General features: G+C 50.3%; 1 protein-coding gene across 4 annotated transcripts in view; it reads left to right on the top strand.

Moving 5' to 3' along the window:
- The first annotated feature begins 2,222 nt into the window (after positions 1-2,222).
- Positions 2,223-26,786, top strand: part of LOC137620766 (uncharacterized) — a 256,783-nt gene continuing 232,219 nt past the window's right edge. Inside the window, exon 1 of one of the 4 annotated variants that reach the window (XM_068351178.1) lies at positions 2,223-2,376. In XM_068351178.1, coding sequence (XP_068207279.1) covers positions 2,352-2,376 — 25 coding nt within the window. In that variant the 5' untranslated portion in view covers positions 2,223-2,351. Of the gene's footprint in view, positions 2,377-2,479; positions 2,562-2,599; positions 2,749-3,232; positions 3,253-26,786 lie in introns of those variants that run through there. The other 3 variants (XM_068351179.1, XM_068351177.1, XM_068351180.1) reach the window with 3 other exon arrangements.

Here is a 26,786-nt window from a genome sequence, read left to right as displayed (position 1 = left end):
GAGAATCAGTTTACAACACAAAATATTGAAAATATTAAACGGAATTAACTCGTGGGATTAACCCTCAAATGGAATAAATAGAATAAAAATGTCCTGATAAACAATTTGTGCGGTAGGCTGCTGTGAGGTCCCAACATGTGGTCAGTAACCTCAAGCAATTACCAAGACCAAGAATTATAAGTACATTAATTTCCATGCACGCAGCCCGAAAGATGTGATGCCCGAATACCTGAACTTAACTTATGTGACAAAATAGAAGCTTATCTAAAAGGGGAATGACCATTAATTGAACTCACAAGATTTTATGTTGTAGGGCACCCGTATCCTGAAAGTGGCGGTCTTCAATTTTGCTTCACTAGGCCTACAGCACTTATTTTGCGGAGTCAATGGCACCCTCCAACTAGCCCCCAGACTGGAACAGACGTTCTGTGGAATTAGCTGCTTTTCACTCCAGTTATCTGCTTGACCTCTTTCATCGTAATTCTTGGTTAGTTATTGTGTAAGGGGACAGGCTAGTGGTGGAGAGTGGGAGCATGAGGTTGAACCTGGGGCCTGGCTTTGCAGTTCCGCTTAGTACCGTGGCCTGTAAGTTTGTGAGGTCAAGATCAGGTCAGCCGCGTCCTCCTTCCTTCCCCCCCAAAAAGCATATCTTGATGCGTAGGCCAATGGTCTTGAGGTGCCAACTCTCATTTAGGACAGGCTTGAAATACTTGTGACTTGTGGGTATTCAGCAATACACTTATTTAGAATACAAGGAGGTGATCGCCAGTCGGAGGTTCGAGTCCCGCTCAAACTCGTTAGTGCCATTAGTGTCTGCAACCTTACCATCCTTGTGAGCTAAGGTTGGGGGGTTTGGGGGAGCCTATAGGTCTATCTGCTGAGTCATCAGGAGCCACTGCCTGGCCTTCCCTGGTCCTAGCTTGGGTGGAGAGGAGGCTTGGGCGCTAATCATATAATATATGGTCAGTCTCTAGGGCATTGTCCTGCTTGCTAGGGCAATGTCACTGTCCCTTGCCTCTGCCATTCATAAGCGACCTTTAAACCTTTAAACCTTTAAACTCCAGGGGAGGGGACAAAGATAATCCTAACTCTAAACATCTGGCATACAAAATAAAAAATGAAACTAAAATGTAATTTAGCAAGTTGGACTTAAGTGTGTGGACAACCATACCTCCTAGACTAGAAGACTTTAGTTGTAATTAAGAGATTTAAAATACCTAAATACTTAAGGTAAGATAATGAATACAAAAACACCAAAGCATTAATCTTGAGACACTCGCTTATGGAAGAATCATCACTCACATTTTTCCCTGCCGTGACGACACGAACAATAACAAAGTGTACGTATAAACTGTGAAGAAGAAGAGTAGTGAAGAAAATTCTTCACACCTTTAAATAAATAAAAATTCTCCACAATATACATACATACACACATATATATATATATATATATATATATATATATATATATATATATATATATATATATATATATATATATATATATATATATATATATATATATATATATATATATATATATATATATATATATATATATATATATATATATATATATATATATATATATATATATATAACTGTACAAATACATATCCCCAACATAATAAAGAACATGTTTCTAAAAGACTTTTGTCAAATTTGTACCCAGTATTCTTCATATGGTTCCCTCATTAGGCGTTCCACCACCTCTTTAACTACCGTTTATCATTCTGATTACCTGATACAATGATTATGATGGTATGAACAAGTATGGTTCAGGTTCAGGTCCCTGGATCCTGGTTCCTTTTTATTCACTCCGCAAAATAAGTTTGCGGGCACTCTATCACTTTATCGATAAGTGCAAAGCTTCCAAGCTTATTCTTGTTATTGTTATCAAGCTTATACTACCTGTGCCTTAAATAGATTTATACGGTAATGAGACTCTCAATCTTTACTTTTACTCCATTTACCTTGAAATTAGATAGGATAACATCTTGCTATCATCAGTTTTGGCAACCTATTGTAGACAGTTTGAACTTCTTAAATTTTCTCTTTCATATGCATTGCCCCACCTATAAATGCAGTCAGATCCCTGCTAGGATTTTTCAGCGTACCTAAACTTATGTCTACATTCATTAGCTGTTCTAATTTTGGGCATAAAAATAAATGTTCACCAGGAACCAGAAAGATTGAATTTGCCTCTACAACGGCCCAATTCTTTCCAATTTTCAAAGAAGAAGACCTGCTAGTCTGCTACTTTGCTATAAATGGCCAAGGAAATCTGGTTTTGTTAATTACTGCTATCATATAAATATTTTCTTGAATTAAACGAATAATCATCGGAAATAATGGCAATGAAGGAAGAGGAAAGTGGTAAGTTTCATACAGCTCATATGATCTTTTATTAAATAGGGCTAATTTTGCTACTTGCTCACGTTAGCTATTTCAGCGGACTTCATTCCATTTGTTTACTAATCTCAAATAAGACAGAAGGTCCGAAGGACACACAATCAATTATCTTATTATCTTATCTTATTAAAATGGAAATCATCTTGAAAGTAAAGGTTTTATTATAGTTACGGAGATTTAAAGGTTTTTACATTGCTAGCCTACAATATTTGGTTAATATTTAGACAACATATTCTCCTAATTGCCCCTTAATGCCGAATGGCCTCCAGGGCCTCACCACCGGAGCTTATGGAACCACGAATTACTGGAATCCTCCCGATTTACTGGAACCCCCAGGTAAATACTGGAATCCCCTTGAAAATTACCGAAATCACCTACAATATCACTGCAAACCCTTAGAAATATATAAATATGTTTTTATTAATTTACATTATATTTTAGTAAATTAATTAAATAAAATGCATATTTCAAAGCATTTTTCTTTATACATTTACATAATATATAAAAGGGTACAGAACCCAACCAACCCACCTAACATAACCTAGTAGTTCCCAGGTCACATCCCCAAGCGGGGCGGCAAGCCCCTGGACCCCCTTCCCAGGTCACAACCCCTAGCCAAGGTTCTACCTGCCAATATTTAAAAAATATAAATGCTAAAAACATAAAAATAACATATTTTAATAAAAATACATTTATCGATTCCTAAGGGTTTGCAATGATATTGTAGGGGATTTTGGTAATTTTCAAGGGGATTCCAGTAAATCCAGGGCATTCCAGTAATTCGAGGTAACGTCGGAGCTTATAGTCCCAAAATATCAAATCAGTGTAATATAAGCCTTGGTAAGGTTATTTTGGGTAAAGTTATATGCTAGTTTGGGGTGTATGTATGATAGCGGCCACCTGTATGTATTATTATGTCTAACTCAGAATAAGGCAGTGTAAAAGGGGGGTCACAGGGGCATCAGCCCCCTCCATTAGGTAAGGACACGGCTTGTAGGTTAGGTTAGGGGGGAAAGTTTAGGTTAGTTTATGTCCATATTTAAAGAACGCGTGAGGAACTGGCCGCTGATGTACAAAGGCTCCACCAGTTTTTCTAGAGCGACGGACATAGGTCGACTTAGGTATAGAAAAGTGGGTAGATATTTACTATGGCTCAATATTCTTAATGAAGAAAATGACATTTGTTGCTGGTGTATTTATTGGTACCAGCAACTGTTCTGATGCAATTCATTTTTGGAAACCCATGTTTTTCAAATTTTAGACCTTTACAAAATCCAGAAGTTATGACTGAAAACCCACATTTTGAAAGTGAAACAAACAAGAACATCGTCTAACCTAACCTAGGAGCCGTATCCTTAGCTACATATACAAGGGCCAAGCCCATCGGTTACCCCTCCCCGTAAACTGCAGTATCCTTTGCATACCCTAAGACTCAAGTCTCAACCTAGCGTTTACTTCTTAAGCACCTTCACCACTAAAACTAGGTTTTTCAGGCATACAGTATCCCTTGGGCTAACTCATCCATGAAACTTGAAAAACATATTTCTGGCTATTAATGACATCAAAACTTGGATTCTTTGTAGATCAGTGGCCAGGTCGGTAAGTTTTACTGTATTACAGATTATCATATCTGACAGAAACTATGTTTTCCTGTAGCAAATAACGTGATGATGGGGTTGCAGCAACCAAACAAACTAATGAGTTTGAGTGAGACTCAAACTCTAGTCTGCTGTAGAGATCACCAGTCAGGGACATTACCACACTGGCCAGGGACTTCTGTCAAAGCAAACCAAGTTAGAAATAGAAAAGAGGGCATTCTTACGAAAATAAGTACTGTACCTAAGTTATTCTTAAGTGTCGAACTAGGTAATTTTGTTTAAGCTATGGCTTTATTTGGGTTATATTTAATTATGTTGGTAAAAATCAGCTTATGAATAATGTGCTAAAATAAACTAAATCTATAAAAGGAGAGAAAAAAAATATAGAGGTGTTCATGGTGTATTTATAGGTAATTTGAATGATTCTGATGAAGATATCTGACACAAATCCCTATTTGTTCCGTAACCGAAATACAAACCACGCTATTTACAAAGGGTATTACTTTTAGCGTAGCTGAAATGGCGAGCCATTAGAATTTAACGAGGGTGTATTACCCCCGCGCTAGTTAGCGGGGGGGTAGGGGAGTGGTAGCTAGCTACCCCTCCTCCCCCTCACACACAGGTGAATACCCACTTTCACTTTTGGCTCGGACTGTGACAGACGTCTCTGTCTTGGTCCTCGCTTGGCAGCCATTGTTTGTTTTGTCTTTACTTAATCGCTTACTTTTCTTTTACTCAATATATATGTAAACATGTTTTCATGTTTGTATATATATTTGAGTATAGAAATGAGTAAGTTTCCTTTTCAGATTTGTGTGTGTAGTGTACGATATCTACGTGGAGGCCTCGGCAGTTAGGCCACCACGGCGTATTTTATGGGTGGCGATCGAGTTTGACTTAAGTCTTTCTCTCTCTCTCTCTCTCTCTTGAGGTCGTTCACCCTTTTACTACGTGTTACTACGGCCTTGTAGCCTAGCTTCCTTTCCGTGTGGGGGGTTGCTACGCCGTACGTTTGTCTCAATTAGTTATGAATCTAATTGTAGTTTTTTGTTTTTCAGCTTGTAGAACGATTCCTTTCGGGGTTTTCGTTCTTTCTTTAGTGTTCATTCATTTTTAAATTTCATAATTACATAGTTACATGATTATAATTGTTATAATTCTGTTTTGGTTACAGCTCTCCTTCCGCGAGTGTAAGTGGTTGTGAGGCCACGTGCCTGTTGTGTAATTCTTGTTCCTTTCCCTCGGGATTCCTCTTCGGAGCCTTCCCGGGGGAATGAATGTGTACTAATATTATTTGTTTAATTTTTTTACAGTTACCGATCTAGTTCGTTTCTGTAATATAGCAACGGTGTGAGCTGTCTGGTGGAGTCCTGGGGATTCGGCTGTTGCTGCCTCCCCCCTTGTATTTTCGTCAGGGGCGTGTCTCCTTCTACTGGTAGTACTCCCGTGACGACGGACAGCTCTCCAGTTCATTTTAGAACTCTCAGGAGGCTTGCATCCTTGGGCGGGTAACTTTCCTTCCGAGGGAAGTTTTTCCTGTCCAGGCTTGAGTTTTTCCCCTTTTGGGGGGTTCTTCTCTTGCCCTTTTTTTTTTTCGTGCGACTATGCTCTTGGTGCTGAGCGGTCGCACCTGCAGTTTCGCTCAAGGGGATGGGCAACTGCAGGAGCTCCTCTTCGGAGGATTGCTCCTTTTAGGTCACTGGCTGGCCAGTCTCTTCCACGAAGTGTTTCTCTTTCGTTCGCGAGAGAGTACACTCATAGAGACTCCTCTTCGGAGGTTTCTCCTGTTGCTGTTGCTGTTGGCCTCCCTCGCCGTAAGGCCCACCGTCCGCCTCGTCGTAAGGGCCTCTCATCTCCCTATAAGGGTGCTTGAGGCGCCTTTTTGGATCTCCGTTTGCAGCCTACAACTCCTTTTTCTCGATCTTCCGCCTTGGTGCAGATGGACAGCAGTCTGATCTCGTCTTCCGACGGGCAACGGTCTTCCCGACGGACAACGGTCTTCCCGACGGACAGCGGTCTTCCGACGGACATCAGTCTCCCGGCGGACAACGATCCCTTCGGGGCAAAGGGTTGCCCCCACGGGGGTTCTTCCCTTGCGTGTCAGGGTTTCCCTGCGCGCCCTTCTGCTGTGTTCTCTCCTGCTCCTGCTCAGTGTGAGCACACAGGCTCTCTTCTGCTTATCAGCGCTCTCCTGTTCGTCAGCGCTTTCAAGATGATCATCCCTGCGGTTCCTGTTGGTTCCTGTTACGCGCCCACTTTCGCCCTTGCGATCTAGAACTTCGGTTCAGGTCGGGGTCAAGGACTCTTCTTCTTTGCGCAGGCTTCCACGCGTAGCCTTCTGCTCAGCTCGCCAGCGATCATCAGCTCGCCAGCGATCATCAGCTCGCCAGCGATCATCAGCTCGCCAGCGATCATCAGCTCGTCAGCGATCATCAGCTCGCCAGCGATCTCCGGATCGCCCACGTGTGTTACAGCCGGCACGCCAACGTTCTCCAACACTTCTGAAGGAACATGGTTCGCCAGCTACTAGCTCACCTGCGCCATCGCGCGACCCTCAACTGGGGATGCTGATCGCCATCGCGCGACCCTCAACTGCGGATGCTGATCGCCATCGCGCGACCCTCAACTGCGGATGCTGATCGCCATCGCGCGACCCTCAACTGCGGATGCTGATCGCCATCGCGCGACCCTCAACTGCGGATGCTGATCGCCATCGCGCGACCCTCAACTGAGGATGCTGATCGCCATCGCGCGACCCTCAACAGCGGATGCTGATCGCCATCGCGCGACCGCACACCTGCGGATGCTGATCACCATCGCTCGACCCTGCGCATGCTGATCACCATCGCGCGACCCTCAACTGCGTATGCTGTTCGCCATCGCGCGATCGCCCACCTGCAGATGCTGTTCGCCATCGCGCGACCGCCGACCTGCGCATGCTGATCGCCATCGCGCGACCCTGGCATGCTGATCACCATCACGCGACCCTGCGCATACTGATCACCATCGCACGACCCGGCGCATGCTGATCACTGCTCGCGATCGCTCACCTTCGCATACTGCTCGCCAACGCACGATCGCTCACCTGCGCATACTGCTCGACCATCGCGTCGGCATAACACAACACGCCATTGCCAACCTGCGCGTTAGCGCTCACCAGCTCACCACCGATCGCTTGTTGATCCATATCGCCAGCGGTCCTCCTTGCCCACGCGGCAGCACGTTTCCTCGCCATCGCGCTAACGCTTGCGTTCGCCGCCTCGGACTCGCTCTCATCCACCTGCCCACCCTCACGACCGCTCGCCTGCGCGCCCGTGCAACCGCGCGACCGCTCGCCCGTGCAACCGCGCGACCGCTCGCTGTGCAACCGCACGACCACTCGCCTGCACGACCACTCGCCTGCGCGCCCACACGCCCACGTGCCTGCATGTCTACGCTCATGCTCTCCAATGTTCGCCCACGCGCGAGCCAACGGTTTTTCCATCGCGCGGACGGATGGTGTTCCGTCGCGCGAACCTACAGTGTTTCTTCGCACAAATGTCGGCTTATTTCTTGCAGTATCCATTGCTCGTCTATGGGTTATCGCTCGCCGACCACCAGGAATTCACGTCGCGCGAGCTCCAGGGCAATTGCGACCACGATTCCCAATGGGGTTTTCTCAGCATGACCAGCCTGGCGAGTTCTTCTGGAGCGTATTTCCAGAACACTGCCTCACCCCGTAAACACAGAGCATGGCACTTGCAAGAATAGGAGAAACTTAAGGGAGATCTGAGCAACACTCCTCTATTCCTGAACCTGGGTTAGCCCTTCCCCGTCATTCCCTGGAAGGATTTTTGGCGGGGGGGCTTTCCGTTCGAGATTTCTCCATCGGACAAGGGGTGACTGCTTACCTCTTCCTCTGGGAGCTTACCAGGTTCTTTCCCTCCTCGGTTACGGCCCGAGGTTTGGTTCAAGGAAGCTACAGGAAGATCAAGGGTACTTTCCTCCTCTCGAGCTCAGGCACCTTGGCCTTTCGTCGTTAAGTATCTAACTTGCGGACAAGCTCGATGTTGTACCATCTGAACGCGCTGACTGAGGGCTTCCTTCGGGTGTCTCATCTGTGGAGGTCGACGACCTCAGACACCCTTCCATCCTTGAGAAGAGTTTGTTTGTGCCCAAGGACAGAGACTTAGACAGCTGCTGTGCGGAGTAAATCGACTTCCGGTTTCACTCCTCCAAGGCGCTTTCTTCCAGACTCTGCAGGGCTCCAGCGCCCTTTTCTTTCAACCACGTCGGCCTAAGTTATCGGCTACGACAACTGGGACAAGGTGTCCAATTGCAGTTTCCTCCTGTCAGGAACAGATGGCACGGGAGACTCCCCCGGGGGGGGCATAGTCCTAAAAGGAGTTCACGAACTCTAGGATTGCAGGTTTTTTGCTGGGAGGATGCTTAAGGTTACTCATCCGAATGACAGCTTCCCGATGCCCATTCCTGCACAATCTCTGTGAGTAGCCAAGGATATCGCGCCTGCCGTCTCTGTCAGCGAATTCAGTGTCTCTGAACCTCTATGCCATAGCGTCAGCAGAGTTGCCCGGTTGGGCAGAATGATCCATACCTTAGGCGAAGGTCTTCCTTAGGATCATCGACGGCTTCACCCCCGGCCCCCTCAGTCGATCCTTTCTTGTAAGGAAGGATCTGAGAGGGGATGTCCATAGTCAACCTCTCAGCCCTGATCAAGTTGGTCGAACAAACTTCGGCCAGCGTAGACCAGCAGAATCGATCAGACTGGTAACGAGGCGACAGGACTCCTTAAACCCTGGATCGGAAGGACGGGTACTTTCAGTTTCCATTCCATCCATCTTCCAGGGTGCTCGTCGAATTCAGCCTAGACTGCAAGTATTCCTGCTTATGATGCAGTGTGGCTATCCCGCCGTGGCATAGCAGGTTTGTTTCCCCAGAGAACTCTCCCTGCCTTCCTCTTGGCCGCTCAGGTGCAGGCTTCCGCCTCCTCTGCTGTTTGGAGGGCTGGTCAACTCCGGTAGGCTCGGGTTTCGACCTTCTTCAGCGCCGGGACAAGCTTCCGGATGCTTACCATGAGTGTGGGCTCATGGTATTTTGCTTGGAGCCTTCTCTTCCTCTGCCTCAACATCTGGAGTATCTGGCCATGATATTGAGTCAACCGCCTTACCACATTGGAAACCCCGCTTCTCGTCCGTCCAGCGAGGTTAAGCAACGTCGGTACTTGGATGGGTGACCACCTGGGGACGCCAGATTCTGTTACCACATCTTCCGAGCCTTCCTTTCGGTTGACTGTGGCAAGACTGAGGAGAGTCGCAGTACCTGTTCTCAGTCAAGCAGAGCTTTCAGCCCTACCTTGGAACGTTTCCTAGTTCTTCTTTCTTCATTGACCCGTCTATAGTCCGAACGGTCGCCTCAGGATAAGTTCCATGTGGGGCGATCCAAGTTCCGGTGGCTTCAGGCAATGTTTAACCGGACTCCCTGGCCCTATGGGACCAGCGGAACTATTAGACCTGCAATGGGTGTTGACCTATGGAACCTCTTGATGGTAGTGGATATTCTCGTCCTTTCCCCACATTCTTGATGCTGTTCTCGGACTCGTCAAAGGAAAGGGGGGGGGGGGCATGTTCCGGTCCAGGCCTATGGCCAAGACCTGAAGGATACCTCTCCATCATTCAGGCAGGCTTAGGGGCCGTAGTCTGGCCCCTCTACAGATCCTACAGCTCCTGCCGTGTCGCCCCGTGCGCGTCGACTTCATGGTTCTGGCGTGTTCTAACCAGCAGGGGACGCATTTTCATACCTTCACATCTTGCAGTAGAGATACCGGGATGATTGAGATTATCTCAATACCACCATCGGCTCTCTCATTCAAGGCAAAGGAGTGTTCTCTCCGACTATCCGAGCAGAGCCTCGTAGAGAGAGTGTACCTGGGGGTCTTTGACCTTGAGTAACCAGCAAGTCCTGGTCTGGGGGACCTGATCGCGACAGCTTGGAACCTCAAGCTTCCGCTGTTCTTCCCCCCAGTCTCAGACCCCGAGACTCTGGCAAGATGCATTCCGGTGATGGTGGGACAACTTCGACGCCTGCGTCTTCCCTCCTTTTTGTCTGTGGACAATGGGTCTCAACAAGACCAGGTTGTCTGTCAACCTTTCAATGGGAGAGCTCCACTGGGACTATGCGCAGAACGGTTTCTGGACCCTCTGCTTCCCCTGACGGAACTCCCGGGAGAGCTTCTCCCACGGCACAGACTACTCAAACAACCACACTGCGACATCTCTCCCGAACCGGGGCGTCGCTTCGGCTTCATGCCTGGAGACACTACGCCTCCTCCTCAAGAAGAGACAACCCGCTACAGTCGCGGTACGGAGGTCGCGTCATCTGCGATAGTCATCCGCAGGGGTCTTCCAGGCAAAGTGAAGAGTCTTCGGTGGTTGGTGCCGTGGGAGATATACCTCTTCCCTTGAGGCCTCTTCTCCAGCAATAACGGTCTTATTGCCTTTTGGCGGGAGGAAATTCCTTTCCGCTCTCGGCAATGAAGCCTGTCGCTCAGCCTTTCCCTGACCTTCAGGCTTAAAGGAATAACTTTTTCCTGCCCGCTGGATCTATCCTCGCTCATGCGAAGCTACGATCGTCCCTGCCCTAGTCGGAGGAAGACCTCCAACTTGGAGCATGGCTCGGACTTTTAGTCCTTTAAGAGATCTTCTCAAGACCCTTTTACGACAGGCCTCGGATTGTATTCCGCCTTGGGTCTTCTGCCCACTCTGGCCACCACGGCCAGTGTGTAAGCAATCTTCTTGGTCTCTTACTACTCCCCCCTTTCTAAGGAAGAGGGGAAGGCAACATTCAGGCTCGCTCCTGAGTTGTTGGCTAGACTCAGAATCTGAGGGTCCCGGCCCTTCGGTCCGATTCATTCAAGATTTCAAGTCTCCATTCTGTGTCTGATGTCCCAAGACCTTCTCTTTCTTGCCAGTAAGGAATCGAGAGGTTAGCGCTGGGAACAGCTGCAGTTTGTCCTCAGTTGCAGCCGATTTGGGAGCACAAGGAGGACATGGGGGGAGAGTCACCAGTATACCTCTTCAGCCCGGACTCAAGGACATTCATCTCGACCTGTCTTCAGACCCTCCCCCGTCACGTCGCCCTACAGCACGATGTTGGATACATCGCAACGTCCCTCGCCTTCGAGTAATACTACTCTGTGACGCAGGTGCTACAAGCTGGAGTCTGGAAGCGTCTAATGACCTTCGCAGCCCGCTTCCTGAAGGGCGTGACCCACAGGAGTCTCGATACGTTTCCTATCGCTCTGTGGTGGCTACACAACAGCTGGTCTAACCTCAGGCTCCTTTTTGGACAGGTAGCAGAAGGTTGAGGGCATTGTTATCAGGTTTTAGTCTGCATGAACGAAAGAAGTATGTCTGGCCCTTACTTCTTTCTTCATCATCCCCTCTACGGGGAAGCAGCATCCTGGTCTCTGCATAGCTGACCTCGAACCTCTGCAGGTAAACCATGCTTCCTTGTGTTCCGAGTATTGAGTCAATACTGTCGCGTCCCCCATACCCTGACGAGGTGGTATTGGGAACGTCCTAACCCAGAGTTCCTTCTAGAACTCCAGGTCAACTGCCTAGGACGGGTCACACTTTCTTCCTTCACACACAAGCTTATGTAGGCCACACGTTTCCTTGCTGAGCAAGGAACTTGTGAGGTGCAGGGACTCCTTTTCTCGAGTGCGACTCACTCGGATTCTGAGTCCCCGGGTAAAGCCAAAGCCAGTATGGCTGGGGACTTTCCACCCTTCCTAAGGGATAAGTCACCCTTTGTAAATAGCGTGGTTTGTATTTCGGTTACGGAACAAATGACAAATTCGAATATAATTTGTATTTTTCCTAACCATACAAACCTTAGCTATTTACACATATTTGCCCGCCAGCCCTGTCCCCCAAGACAAGTCCTACCTTTAAGTGAAAGTGAGTATTCACATGTGTGTGAGGGGGAGGAGGGGTAGCTAGCTACCACTCCCCTACCCCCCCGCTAACTAGCGCGGGGGTAATACACCCTCGTTAAATTCTAATGGCTCGCCATTTCAGCTACGCTAAAAGTAATGCCCTTTGTAAATAGCTAAGGTTTGTATGGTTAGGAAAAATACAAATTATCTTCGAATTTGTCATTTTTCAAATTGTAGATGTTTTAAAATTACAGAAAATATGATTGTTCCAACACAGAATACTTACCTCAAACTACTTTCTTAGGAGTATCTGGGATCTCCTCCCAACCGACCAGAGTTTTGTGTAGTTTACCCTAGTCCTGTTTTCTATGAGGGGTAACCTCAGGTGGAGTGGAACACGCCCTGAGGCTATCCCCAGGTCAGAAAGCATGCTTGCTCAGGTCTCGATCTCCAGTAAGTTCTCTGGTCGCGTCGTGATAACATCTCGACGTTCTCTCCTTACTCAGTGCGACCCTTTGTGTCCCCGACCCCCCTTTTGTGTCTTACGCGGTCCCCACGTGGACCCATTGTGTTCATTCTATACCCCTTCCTACCCTTATCCTCTGTGTTCATCGTGTAGGGGCAGCTTATGTTCTCCTACAGCCACGTGTCTGGAGTGCGAGTCCTGGAACGTGGTACAGTGGGTGCGCTTCGGCACCAAGAAGAAGAAGGCGTCCAAGAGGTCACATAGGAAGACGAGCCTCTCCTCGCCGCTTACTTCTCCCGATGCCTCGTCGAATGGAGCTTCTTTTATACAGCCACCTTTCCCTACCCAGAGTAGGGGACGAGGTAAGTCAGTTGTGGGGAAGTGGCCCATCGCTCTTCCCTAGGAGTCTGAGTGGGTGCGGTATAGCACCAAGAAGAAGTAGGCAACGAAGAGGTCGCCTAAGAAGCCTAGCGTCCCTTCCTCCCTTGCTTCGCCGGGCGTCTCGTCTGACAGAGCTTCCCTTCCACCCTCCCCTACCCAGAGTAGGGGACGAGGTAAGTCCATTGCGGGGAAGGGGCCCGCGGCCCTTCCCCAAGAGTCTGATCTTCAGGATAGTGGGGTTGTGGCGTCGTTCCAGACGAGTGAGGGACTTGCGGGAGTGTGTATGGGAGACGGAGTCCTGGTGCAAGCAGGCCACGTCTCCTCTGATGACCCCATGTGGGGAAAAATGTCCCTAATTCTTCTCCAGCCTCTTTGGCGTGTTTTTCAGTCACTTCTGCAGCCGAGGACGTCGCCGAGAAGGAGCCTCCCAAGACGAGACGCCGAGGAAGCTCAGGAGACGAAGGGAGAAGTCCCGCAAGAAGTTGTCGCGTTCTCGCTCCCCCTCGAGGTCGCACCACGAGAGTCGGCGCTCAAGATACCTCAAGAGCAGTGAGTGGGTGGTGGTTCACCTCGACAGGCTGCTGGAGCTAGCTGCTGCACCGGGCCCTTCAAGTTGGCGTCCGAGGACGAGCTCCCTGGATAGATACTCCTCTGGCAGCAGTGGCACCCGACGGAGGGACTCATCGTGGCAGGTTCCAGTCGACAGGCGTAAGTCCGCGAAGGGTCCGGCTCCATCCGCCCAGCGGAGAGAGTCGCCCCTTCGGTCTGGCAGTCGAGTCCTGACCTCCAAAGGCCACCTAGCTCGTCACGAGCGCAGCCCTCGGTTTTCCTCGACGGGCAGGCCCGCAGATACGAGAACCTCCGGAAGAGTTGTTGGACCCAGGACGGAGGCCCCCGTTCCGACGGTGATGCCCGGCATAAGTCCGCGAGGGTTCCGACTCCTTCCGCCCAGCGGAGAGTCGCCCCTTCGGTCTGGCAGCCGTGTCCCAGCCTCCAAGTCTTCGACAGCCAGGTCTCGGTCGACAGGCATAAGCCCGCGAAGGTTCCGACCTCTCCCACCCAGCGGAGAGAGTCGCCCCTTCGGACTGGCAGCCTTGTCCCGGCCTCCGGTTCTTCGATGGCTCACCCTGAACGAAGGAACTAACCAGCCAGCACGGGGAAGCCCGTGGCTCCATGGATATCCGCAGGAGCTCCATCCTTCCAGCAGAGGTAGCCGCTGGATCTACCCAGCAGCATGGCATCCATACCCGGTACCACGATTTCTCCATTCAGGCTTTGTGGTCAACCGCTGGTATACCAGGGTACTCACACCCCACGGATTCCCCGGGAGGGGGTAGACCCATGACGGCTACCTCCGTCCCAGTGGCTTCATCCGTGATGGAGATAGCCGCTCCATCGTCCTGGCCAGCCCCATCCAAGCATTGGAGGTAGCCGCTGACACACCCATGATGGCTACCTCCGTCCCGGCGGCTCCATCCGTGATGGAGCCAGCCGTGCCATCGTCCTGGTCAGCCCCATCCAAGCATTGGAGGTGGCCACTGACACACCCATGACGGCTACCTCCGTCCTGGCGGCTCCATCCGTGATGGAGCCAGCCGTGTCATCGTCCCGGCCAGCCCCATCCAAGCATCGGAGGCGGCCGCTGACATGGCAGGGTACTTAAACCCCACGGATCTCCCCGGGAGGGGGTAGACCCATGACGGCTACCTCCGTCCCAGTGGCTTCATCCGTGATGGAGATAGCCGCTCCATCGTTCCGGCCAGCCCCATCCAAGCATTGGAGGTGGTCGCTGACACACCCATGACGGCTACCTCCGTTCCGGCGGCTCCATCCGTGATGGAGCCAGCCGTGCCATTGTCCCGGCCAACCCCATCCAAGCATCAGAAGAGGCCGCTGACATGGCAGGGTACTTAAACCCCACGGATTTCCCCGGGAGGGGGTAGGCCCATGATGGCTCCATCCGTGACGAAGGCAGAGTGGTTTTCCCCCGAGCGGGTCGAACGGGGCTATTGCCTTTCCAGTGCCTGCCTCAGTGGCCGCTGGAGAGAGAGCCCCGCACCTTTGCCCAGTGCCTCTTCGGCTCCGTCCGCCCGTCGGATGTAGAAGTTGGCACACGTAATCTATCCCTTGCCTTGCCCCCCGTAGGGGAGCTTCGACTCCTCAGTTAACCTTCAGACCCTCCTACTCGGACTCCAGGAGAGGGCGTTCAGGCCGCGGCTCTCGAAGGAGTTAGGAGGGGAGGCCCCCTACTCCTGCTGGCACCTCAGGTGGGGGGATGCCTCAAATGATATTGGCAAGCATGGTGGGACCACGGAGCGGATCCGTGGACCGTAGCAGTACTAAAGGAGGGGTACAAGCTGCCCTTCCTAGCGGACCTCCACCTCGGATCCCAGATCAACAGGCGGAGTGGTTGGCACCCAGCGACCCCTGGAGAGTAGCAGTATTGCAGGAAGAAGGCTCGGCAATGCTGGCGAAAGGGGCAGTAGAACCAGTCGAGAACCGAGTCCAGGGTTCTACAACAGGCTCTTTCTGGTGGAGAAGGCGACAGGGTTCTGGAGACCTTTCAGCCCTCAACAATTCGTGTACAACACCGACTTCAAGATGGACACTCCGAAGTCGGTCCTACCGACCTTGAAGGAGGAGGACTTCATGAGGTCCATAGGCCTCAAAGCCGTCTACTTCCAGGTCCCTGTTCATCCCTCCAATAGGAGGTTCCTAAGGGTAAAATGGAGTACCAAAACATTGCAGTTCAAAACCCTATGCTTCGGACTGTCAACAGTCCTCAGGGCTTCACGAAGGTCTTCGCAACAGTTTCAGGCTGGGCGCACGAACAGGACGTCCGCCAGATTTGGTACTTAGGTGACTGGTTGTTGCTTTCAGTCTCAGAGGAAGTACTGGGGGAGCAAGACGAGAAGCTCCTGTAGTTCTACAACGTCTTGAGTATCATCATCAACCTGGAGAAGTCCCGGCTGATTTCCTCCACCAGGATGACCTACCTAGGGTTGGTTCTAGTCTCCCGGATGGCGAGGGCCTTCCCCTCCGCGGAAAAACTGGACACCCTGAAACAGATACTCTGGCCCTTCCTGTCGGGCCAGCCCAGGAGAGCCAAGGTCTGGCAAAGACTGATAGGACTCCCCGCACTAGATAGTCCTGGTGTCCCCAGAGACGAAGGAAGTCCTGGGGTGGTAGCAATCGGAACGAACACCCTCAAGGGAATGCCCTTTTTCTGCCGTCCCTCCGGGGATGCTCCTGTTCACGGACGTATCCAAGGAGAGCTGGGGTGCCCATCTTCTCGACAAAGTGGCAAAAGGTAAATAGGAAGTCTAGGAGACGAACCTGCACATATACGTGCTGGAGATGAGGCCCCTACAAAGAGCGTACCTAGAGATCGTCCATCTACCCCGGGGAAGCTCCGTGGATCCGGGGTGCGACAACGCCACGGTGGTGGCCTACGTGAAAGAGCAAGGAGGACTGAAGTCGAAGGAACGGTGCAGTCTCACGATGGAGTTCCTAGAATGGGCTGAAGTGGAACGAATTAATTTTTCAGCCAGGTTCTCTCCGGGGAAGAGGAACGGCCTGGCCGACGGCCTCAACTGGAAGGGTCGAGTGGTAGGGCCCGAGTGGTCCCTACACCCAGAAGTGGTCAAAACCCTCTCCCTGAAGTAGGGCTCGCCGGTGATAGACCTCTTCGCCACGGGACCAAACGCACAGCTCACCGTGTTTTGTTTTCCTGTGCCAGATCCAGCAGCAGCGTCCAAGGACGACTTCCAATGAGACGGACGGCCAACCTGTGGGTGACTTTGGTAGCGCCCTGGTGGCCAAAGAGAGAGTGGTTCGCGGATCTAAAGGAACTGGCATGCCTTACACCTGGGCCACTTGCAGACAGACCAGACCTTCTCCGGCAGCCTCACTTCCAGAGGTTCCACGAAAACCCTTGGTCACTCCTTCACGCGTGGAGGTTATCGAGCGTCTCCTGAAAAAGGAAGGATTTCCGTCGAGGACAGCATCAAGGATGTCAGGGTACCTGAGGCGTTCGTCAGTCGAGGTGTACCAGGCGTAGTGGGCTACCTTTTCTAAGGGGTGCTCCTCGAAGAACATCAGTCCGTTAGGGGCCTCCATTCACGAGATAGCAGACTTCCTGGTCTATCTCAGGGACGAAGTGGCCATATCCATCCCAAGTCTTCCTCCTGAAGGACATAGACCTGAGTGCCCCCAGGTAGATCTCGACGCTCTTCAAGAGCTTCGAGCAGTCGTTTTTCCCCCAAGCCGTTAGAGTGCCCCCGGGGGATGTGGCTAGGGTACTTGAAGATGCTTTTGGAACCTCCCTTCGAGCCTCTAAAAGACATTCTAGACAAGGAGCTCACCCTCAAGGCAGTCTTTCGTTTAGCTCTGGCATCAGCAAAGAGTAGGTGAGATTCTTGGCCTGTCGTACGAGATCTCACACTCGAAGGGCTGGCGAGAAACTACTTTCAGATTCTTACCCTCCTTCGTAGCCAAGACTCAGAATCCAGCCGTTTGGGCCCCCAAAATGGAATTGTTCTCAGTGCCAGCTATCCCTCGCTCGGACAACCCGAGGGACTTGCAGTATGGCAGTATTTAGAAAGGACAGCTAGACTTCATCCCGAGATCAAGAGTCTGTTCGTTTTCCTCGGGACTGTGAAGGAGCCAGTCTCCAAGAACACTTTCTTCTTCTGGATAAGGCAAGTGATCGTCAGGCCCTACAGTAGTGCAGGGGTCCCCCTTTCCAGGAAAGCCCAGACCCCACAGCATTAGGAGTCTAAATGCTTCTTTGGCGTTTGAGAAGAACATGGCAGTGGGCCAAAGCCTGAGGGCAGGTACTTGGTCTAACCAGTCGACCTTTACGGCTCACTGCTTGAAGGACTGCTCGAGAAAGTCCCTGGGCGGGTTCTCGCTCGGTCCCGTCATTTCCGCGCTCCAAATGGTTTAATGGTGTAGCCCCAGTGGTAACTGCGGGTAGCGAGTCCAAGAGACACAGGTTCCTTCCTGAGCCCCCTTGTTCTTCCTTCCCCTATTCCCTTACCGGAAATGACTCGGGTAGCCCCCTGAAACTGCCATGGGATACACTATCATTGGAAGGACATGTCTCCTAGGATTCTTGCAGAAGTGAGTTACTTAGACACTAAGATGGTTTTTTGCGTAGTTTTCCCTATTTTCTCGTGTTTTCTTTGAGGTCAGCAGAACTAGTCTCCTACCTAGGTTCCTCTTCTATTCTCGTCACGGTCTCTAGGTCCTGAAGGACACTCCCACCTCCTAAGGTATAAGTCTCCTAAGAAAGTAGTTCGAGGTAAGTATTCTGTGTTGGAACAAATCACAAATTTTTAAATATAAAACTTACCCGCTGGTTATATAAAAGAGCTGAAGTCCCCTGACGCCAGGGCAGAAAATTCAAATCTCGCGCTATCGAAGATACGCCAGGTGTACCAACCGCACCCTAGCGGTAGAACAGGGGGAACCACACACCATCTCCAGTTCTTCTCTCTGCCGCCATAGCTGGCTGACATATAGAAGTTCGCTCTCGTTTTTTACTCTCTTGGGAAGTTGTTTGGTGATGTACAACGTTCTTTTTTGAGTTTAAGCTATCGTTGATTATTTTCCCTTGTTTCTTGTCTTGAAATCTTTTTGTTTGAGATTTTCTTTATTGATATTTCCCTTACTTTTTGCTCGTCGGTCTCTCACGTTACCATTCAAAATGGCCGACTCCTCCCCTGCTCAGCGTAGGTGTGTTAGTGAAGGTTGTCGTACTCGACTTCCTAAAGGATCTATTGATCCTCATACTATTTGTGTGAAATGTAGGGGTAAATTTTGTTCATTAGATGATAGGTGTAATGAGTGTCTTTCCTTAACTGATGATGATTTTGTTACTTTCGATCGTTATGTTAGGAGACTAGAGATAGATAGAGTTAGGCGTAGTTCTTCCCGATCTGTGGTTAGAGCCTTACCTAATGTACCTGTTCCTAATCCTATTCCTTCCCCTGTGGTGGTAGATCAGGAACCTACTATGAAAGACATGTTTACTGCTATTTTGACTCTTGGTGAGAAAGTTGAGTCCTTAGCAGCCGATAGAAATACAATTTTTTCCGAGTTAAAGGTATTGAAAAACCGTGATCCTGTCGGAACCGTGGAAAGTGTTTCAGTGTCTGATGTTGGTGTACCGAAAAGTCGTGACTCTCTCGGTGTTGTGACAAGTGTTGCTAATGTGTTTAGTGTTGCGGAGGGTGTGTCTGCACGATCTTGTCGTTCACCTAGCCTAAGACCTCTTTCGAGCTCTCGAACCCATGGGAGAAGTAATGTCGAACGGCTTAAGGGAACGAGAAGCGTCATCAATCGTGCAGACGTTCCCTCGAACGTTCCTGTTGCCGTAGCTCAGGTCGTTCACCCTCATCATAGGAAAGGTGAGGTTCATGCATTATCCCCGTCTTCCGATGAAGGGTCGGGAAGTGAGATCTGGCGTCGCGCGTCAAGACCGCTTAAACGGACGCATGATGTTTCACAGCGTCGGGAATCGCCTGTGCGGCCAGGATGTAGTTCATGGGGTTCACCGGAACGTTTCCGTTCTCCCATCGCTTGCACTCCGGCTAAACGTACAGATCACCGTGTTCGTGTGGATATGATTCCTTCCGATTCGGACCTTGTTACTATTCATGCACCCCCTCTTCCTTCGGATTGGCTTTCTTCCCCCGAAATGCGTGGTGACGTTTGTGCGAATTTTCCTTTAAGGAGTTCTGTTGATCCGAAATGGTCTGCGCTTGTGTCTATGAAGGAACAACTCTCGTCGTTGATGGATTCTTATCAACCAGGTGTTGGCGTTATGTCTGGGCGTTCGATGTCAGACCAGTTATCGCACAGGCGTTCGATGGTCTCTGGTCTTGACGAGTTATCGCTTAGGCGGTCTCCCATTCATAGTGTTCAACGCCAGGTTGATTTTGATGAGTCGCGTCAGAGAGTTTTGGTTGACCAGTTTTCGCTTTCTGGTCGCGGGGAAGAACATCGGCGTCGACAAGTGGACGAGACGCGTCAACGATTTGAAGTAGTGGATCGTCCGCGTCAACAACTTTTGGACGCCTCGCGTCAAAACATCGATTCGCAGCGTCGACAGCCTGACTTCTTTGATCGTTCGCGTCAACAGTCTTCGGACTTTACGCGGCCTCTCGGCGATCTTCGACAGTTACCTTCTGATTTCAAGCGTTCTTCTGTTCAACAGCAGTCGGATTCGAAGCGGTCTAGGCAGTTGTTGGTTGAAGAAGATCGTCTACCCGTCCGTGTTTCGCATCAATCTACTTCTACTTCTCCCCATCAGGTAGACGCAGATGTTGGCCTTGACAGGCAGTCCCATCCAGACTTTGTTCCTTCGGTTCAGGCTGCAGCTGTTGCTGCACTGCCAGAAGACGAGCCTGAGGAAAAGTCGGATGAGGATGATCCTATTGAGGAAGTCTCTGAGAATAAGGAGGAGAAGCATTATCAGCATGCTGTGGATCTTCGCAAGTTTATGCTTATTCTGACTGGAATTTTCCCAGATCAGTTTACCCCTGTGGCCCCTCGTTTTCCGCCTTCTGAATTCATCTTAGGTAAAGCTACCAAGGTTCCAGTTTATACCAAGATGGTTCTTTCTCGATCCTCTAAACGGGCCTTGAAATTAATGGGTTCTTGGTTGGACTCCAAGAAATCTTTTGGCAAGACGGCCTTTGCCTTTCCTCCCGCTAGGTTAGCCTCTAAATCTAGTGTGTGGTACGAGACTGGTGAAGTGTTGGGCTTGAGTTTTCCTTCGTCTGCCCAAGGGGATTTTTCAAGTTTGGTAGATGCTTCTCGTCGTCTTGCCTTAAGGAAAACGAAGATTTGGTGGTCCATTCCAGAGTTCGACCATTTGCTTAAAGGTCTGTTCAGGGCCTTCGAAGTTTTTAATTTCTTGGACTGGGCTCTGGGGGCTTTGAGTAAGAGGGTCACCGATATGACGGAAACGGACACGTGGTTTGGTTCATTTGATGTCCTGCTTGGACAAAGGTGTGAGGGATGGCTCCAACGAGCTTGCTGCCTTGTTTACAGCTGGAATTCTCAAGAAAAGGGCCACGATGTGCTCTTTTCTCTCTGCAGGAGTGTCTCCCTACCAGAAAATGGGCCTTCTTTTCGCACCTTTGTCTAATACCTTATTTCCGCAGGAATTGGTAGGAGAGGTGGCTACTGCCCTCACGCAGAAGGCCACACATGACTTGGTTACTCATTCGACTAGGAAAGTTTTGCCACCGTCGTTCTCCTCTCGTAAACCTAAGGAATCCTCTTCTGGGTTTCGACCTCAGTCCTTTCGTGGGAAGTCCTCTGGAAGAGGCTCTTTTAAACCAGAAGGAAGGAAGCCTAGAGGCAGAGGGGGCAAGTCCGGCCGAGGTAAAGTCTGACTGCCCTTTCCTTCAGACAGCAGTGGGTGCCAGGTTGACTCACTTCTGGGAGGCTTGGGAGAGGAATGGAGCGGACCCCTGGTCCGTCCAAGTGTTAAAGGAGGGCTACAAGATCCCCTTCCTGGCCAATCCTCCTTTAGTCACAGATCCAGTGGATCTTTCGCCCAAATACAGAGAGGGACCCAAGAAGCAAGCCATGCTTCTTCAGACGTCTCTTTTATTAGAAAAGCAAGCAATAGAGGAAGTGCAGGATGTTACGTCTCCGGGGTTTTACAACCGCCTTTTTCTAGTACCCAAGAGTTCCGGGGGGTGGAGACCGGTTCTGGACGTAAGTGTGCTACATGGTTACGTCCAAAATTCGACGTTCACTATGGAGACTCAGAAAACAGTTCTGGCAGCTGTGAGGAAGGACGATTGGATGGTCTCTTTAGATCTTCAGGATGCCTATTTCCACCTTCCGATTCATCCCAGCTGCAGACGTTATCTGAGGTTCATGGACGGAAACAAGGTCTTCCAGTTCAGGGCTCTTTGTTTCGGACTCTGCACGGCTCCTCTATTGTTTACCAAGATCATGCTGAACGTGGCAAGCATGCTGCATTCGAGGGGAATCAGGGCCTCTCTGTATCTGGACGATTGGCCGATTGTTGTTTGAAGGACCTCAAGATGACTTTGGATCTCTCCAGAGAACTGGGCCTCCTGGTGAGCTCGGAAAAATCACAACTGACTCCATCCTAGGAGATTCTTTATTTGGGGATGGAGATTCACAGTCGGAGTTTTCGGGCTTTTCCGTCGTCGGTGAGAATCCAGGCAGCCCTCCTAAAAGTCCAAACGTTCCTGGAGAGAGATCTTTGCTCCGTCAGAGATTGGATGAGCCTTCTGGGGACTCTCTCGTCGTTAGAGAAGTTCGTGACCCTGGGGAGGTTGCACTTGCGTCCTCTTCAGTTTCATCTCAATCGCCATTGGAAGAAAGGGGACAGCCTCGACAGGGATTGCATTCCCATCTCGGCTTCCATCAAGTCTCATCTTCAATGGTGGGACAACGAGCCCAGACTGAAAGAAGGCTTGTCTTTACTTCAGAGGAGCCCAGACCTCGTGTTGTGTTCCGACGCCTCCAATTCGGGGTGGGGAGCCACTCTAGAGAAGCAGGAGCTTTCGGGGACTTGGACGGTGGAGCAAACCTCTCTCCACATCAATCAAAAGGAGCTTTTAGCTATTCATCTGGCTCTCATCGGCTTCGAAAAGCAGATCAGGGGCAAAGTGGTCCAAGTCAATGCGGACAGCACGACAGCTCTGGCCTATACAGTATTGTGAAGCAAGGCGGGACCCACTCTTGGCCTCTGTACGAGATTGCAAGACTGCTCCTCGTTTGGGCGGAGGAAAGGAAGGCGACTCTTTTGACGCGGTTCATCCAGGGGGTCAACAATGTGAGCGCAGACAGACTCAGCAGGAAAGGTCAGGTTCTCTCCACAGAATGGATTCTGCACCCGGACATCTGCAAGAGTCTGTGGCGGTTATGGGGTCGACCTCTCGTGGATCTCTTTGCCACCGCAAAGATCAAACGGCTGGAGTGTTACTGCTCTCCGGTTCCAGATCCCGAAGCTTTGCACATAGACGCCTTTCTGATGAACTGGTCACACATGGAGGTTTATGCTTTCCCTCCGTTCAAGATCCTTTTCAAAGTGATTCAGAAGTTCATTTCGCACGAGGAGACCAGAATGACACTGATAGCTCCGTTCTGGCCGTCAAGGAGCTGGTTTCCAGAGGTACTGGAATGGATGGTGGATTTCCCGAGAAGCCTTCCCATGAGACCCGATCTTCTCAGACAACCTCACTTGGCCCGAAATCATCAAAACCTCCGAGCTCTACGTCTGACTGCCTTCAGACTATCGAAAAACTCGCTAGAGCTAGAGGATTTTCGAAGAAGGCAGCCAAGGCAATTGCGAGGGCAAGGAGGTCTTCAACCATCAAGGTGTATCAGTCCAAGTGGGAGTTGTTCAGGGAGTGGTGTAGGACTAACACGATTTCCTCTTCCAGTACCTCGCTTTCCCAAATAGCAGATTTTTTCTTGGACCTTAAAGTTAAGCATAACTTCTCGTCATCTACTATTAAAGGTTACAGGAGTATGTTGGCGACGGTTTTTCGACACAGGAACCTAGACCTTTCTAATAATAAAGATCTACGAGATTTACTTAGGTCTTTTGATACGACCAAGAAGATTCAAACAGCTCCCCTTGCCTGGAATTTGGATGTTGTTCTTAAATTTCTCATGAGTGACAGATTTGAGCCTTTACACTCGGCTTCATTTAAGGACTTAACCTTAAAAACCCTTTTTCAATATTTAACTTAGCCGGTGATTATATAAGCTGCAGCTCTGCTGCTCGACAGAAAACTCTACGTTAAAAATCCGCCAGCGATCGCTATGCAGGTAGGGGGTGTACTTCAACAGCGCCATCTGTCGTGCAGGTACTCAGTACTCAATGTAAACAAAGAACTCAATTTTCTCTCTGTCGTGCCACCGGCAAGACCTACTAATTCGCTGTTGCTAACTGGATTGGTTTTCACAACTTTTTGGTGAAGTACACGTTTCTAGTTTTGAGCTTTCGCTTTGCAGGCTTTATCTTCAATAAATCCTTGCATTCTTTTGTTGATATCGGATTATTTGTTGATGACTTTGGATAGTTTTTGAATTCCCCTTTGACCAATTCAAAATGGCTGACCTTTCTCAAGTCCCTAAATTCAGGAAGTGTAATGCTAGGGACTGTTCAAGGCGTCTTCCGAAGGCCTCTATCGATCCTCACACCGTTTGTTCCAATTGTCGGGATAAAACCTGTCAATTGGAAGATCGATGTGAGGAATGCGTTGGGCTTTCGGAATTCGATTTTATCGAATTCCAGAAATATACACGTAGGCTAGAGAGAGATAGAGTCAGGAGAAGTTCATCTCGCTCCGTTGAATTTTCCTCTCCTCATGCCCCACAACCTATTCCTTCCCCTGTAGTGGTTGCTCCTAATCCCCCTTCTGGCACTCAAGAACCTTCGATGGCAGATATGATGCGTGCCATCCAAGCTCTGGGTGAGAGAGTCGAGTCCTTGGCTAGTGACCGTAACCAGCTCATGGCGGACGTCAAGGAGCTGAAGTGTAAGAGTGCAGTGGGTAGTGATAAAGTGAGTGATAGTGTTGTGGATAGTGTTGCGCTTGAGGGTTCGTCTGTTCGTGCCTGTCGTCCTCCTAGTCCGGGACCTCTTGCAAGCTCCCAAGTCCAGGGGAGAAGCAATGTCGTACGACCAAAGGGTTCGAGAGGCTTTAATCAGCGAACAGACGTTCCCTCCGTGGTTTCGGGCGTATCTACCCAAGATCGCCCCACCCACACAGAGACGAGAGAGCCCATTTATTCCTCGTCTGCGGAAGAGGTTTCTCGTAAGAAACCATGGACCAAGGTTTCGCGGCCTCTTAAGCGCAAGTCGGTCCCTTCCGCGCAAGTCCAACGGCCCAGTTGTAGCCACTGGGTCAGTTCGGACTCGCTGCAGTCTTCCGACGACTGCTCACCTCCTAAGAGAGGCAAAGCGGTACCGCCTCAGGCAGTCACACCGTCTGTCGCCGCACCTGCTTCTGTAGACCCTAAGTGGTCTTTGCTGCAGACCATGCAGTATCAGTTAACGTCACTGATGCAGGACTTTCGTGCGGAGAAGGTTGATGCTGAACCAACCTCTTGCCTACAACCAACTACGGTTGTGCGTCCTGTGGACGCTGAGGCGACCTTCTTCCGCACTCCAGCTGAGAGAGTCCCGCCACCCATGCGTTCCAGTGTACCCTGCCAGCCGCATGTTGACGTTCAGCGACGCACGGAACCTTCCGTTGACGTTCGCGAGGTACAACAACAGTCTAAGTTGTTTTGTTTTGACGCGGTGCGACATCCTCCGCAACCCAGTGTGGTTGCCTCTGCTCGCCCACATCAGACTAGACAGTCTGGAGTAGACGCTATGCGTCCCCGCGCTGCTATGGTTGTTGCCAGTTCACAGACTGGGCAACAGTTCAATGACGTTGCGTCCGGTTCAGTCACGCGTGCACCCGTGCGACCGGACTCAGCTGACCAGCCGATTCCTACTCCTTTGCCGCTTCCTCCTCAATTCTCGGATGATGGACTCTCTGATGATGACGATGCGGCACACGTTGATGAACCACATTCGGACCTTGACGAACCCAAGACCACGCAACCCTCTTTGGACTTTAGAAAAGTTCTTGCTCTGTTCAAAGAGATGTATCCGGACCAGTTTGTGTCTGTGGCTCCACGCTCTCCTCCGTCAGAGTTTGCTTTAGGTACGCAGTCATCCTCGCCTGCCTTTACGAAACTCGTCCTCGCACGCTCGTCCAAGAGAGCTTTACGAGTTTTAGGAGATTGGATGCAGTCCAAAAAGAGTCTAGGGAAGACAGCCTTTACGTTTCCCCCTGCTAAACTCTCTTCCAGATCGAGCGTCTGGTATGCCACGGGAGAAGTTCTCGGCTTGGGAGTTCCTGCCTCTGCCCAGGGCGACTTCTCAAGTCTGGTAGACTCTCCCCGCAGGCTAGCCATGAGACGCTCTAAGATATGCTGGTCTCCTTCGGACCTAGACCATCTGTTGAAAGGAGTATTTAGAGCCTTCGAGGTCTTTAACTTTTTGGACTGGTGTCTGGGAGCTTTGAGCAGGAAGATCTCCCCTTCTGACAAGGAATCTTCCTTGCTCATAATGTCCTGCATGGACAAGGCCATTCGTGACGGATCTAGTGAGCTTGCGGCTTCGTTCGTATCCGGGGTCCTCAAGAAACGTGAGAACCTTTGCTCTTTCCTGTCAGCTGGAGTGACACCGTGTCAAAGATCAGAACTTCTGTTTGCTCCTCTCTCAAAGTGCCTTTTTCCAGAGGACTTGATTAAGGAGATTGCTGCTTCTTTGATTCAGAAGGACACCTATGACCTGGTTGCGTCCTCTGCCCGCAAAGCCACCCCTTTGCCTACCTTGTCAAGACCCAGGATGGACACTCCAGCGTCCAGATTTATTCCGCCCTTTCGTGGCAGAGCCTCCAGCAGAGGAGGTGCTCGTGCCGAAGGGAGACGTGGGAAGAAGAAAGGAACCAAGTCCTTTAAAGGCAGAGTCTGACTGCCACCTTCTTCAGACAGCAGTGGGAGCCAGACTCAAGAACTTCTGGCAGACCTGGGAGAAGAGAGGCGCAGATGCACAATCTGTGAAGTTGCTCAGAGAGGGGTACAAGATCCCGTTTGTACGAAAACCCCCTCTAGTAACGTCTCCCATCGATCTCTCTCCCAGGTACAGAGAGGAAGACAAGAGACGAGCATTGAAGCAGGAGGTGTCTCTCTTGCTAGAAAAGGGAGCGGTAGTCAAAGTCCTGGACCATCAATCCCCGGGCTTCTACAACCGTCTCTTCTTAGTGGTAAAGAAGACAGGAGGGTGGAGGCCGGTGCTAGACGTCAGTGCGCTGAATGTCTTTGTCACAAAGCAGACGTTCGCCATGGAGACCACAAAGTCCGTTCTAGCAGCGGTCTGAAAGGAAGACTGGATGGTCTCTTTAGACCTAAGGGACGCTTACTTTCA

Source organism: Palaemon carinicauda, chromosome 27 (genome assembly GCF_036898095.1).
Source record: "Palaemon carinicauda isolate YSFRI2023 chromosome 27, ASM3689809v2, whole genome shotgun sequence".
Lineage (NCBI taxonomy): Eukaryota > Metazoa > Arthropoda > Malacostraca > Decapoda > Palaemonidae > Palaemon > Palaemon carinicauda.
The sequence above is the reverse complement of the archived record's forward strand: the minus strand, read 5'-3'. Positions and strand labels throughout refer to the sequence as shown.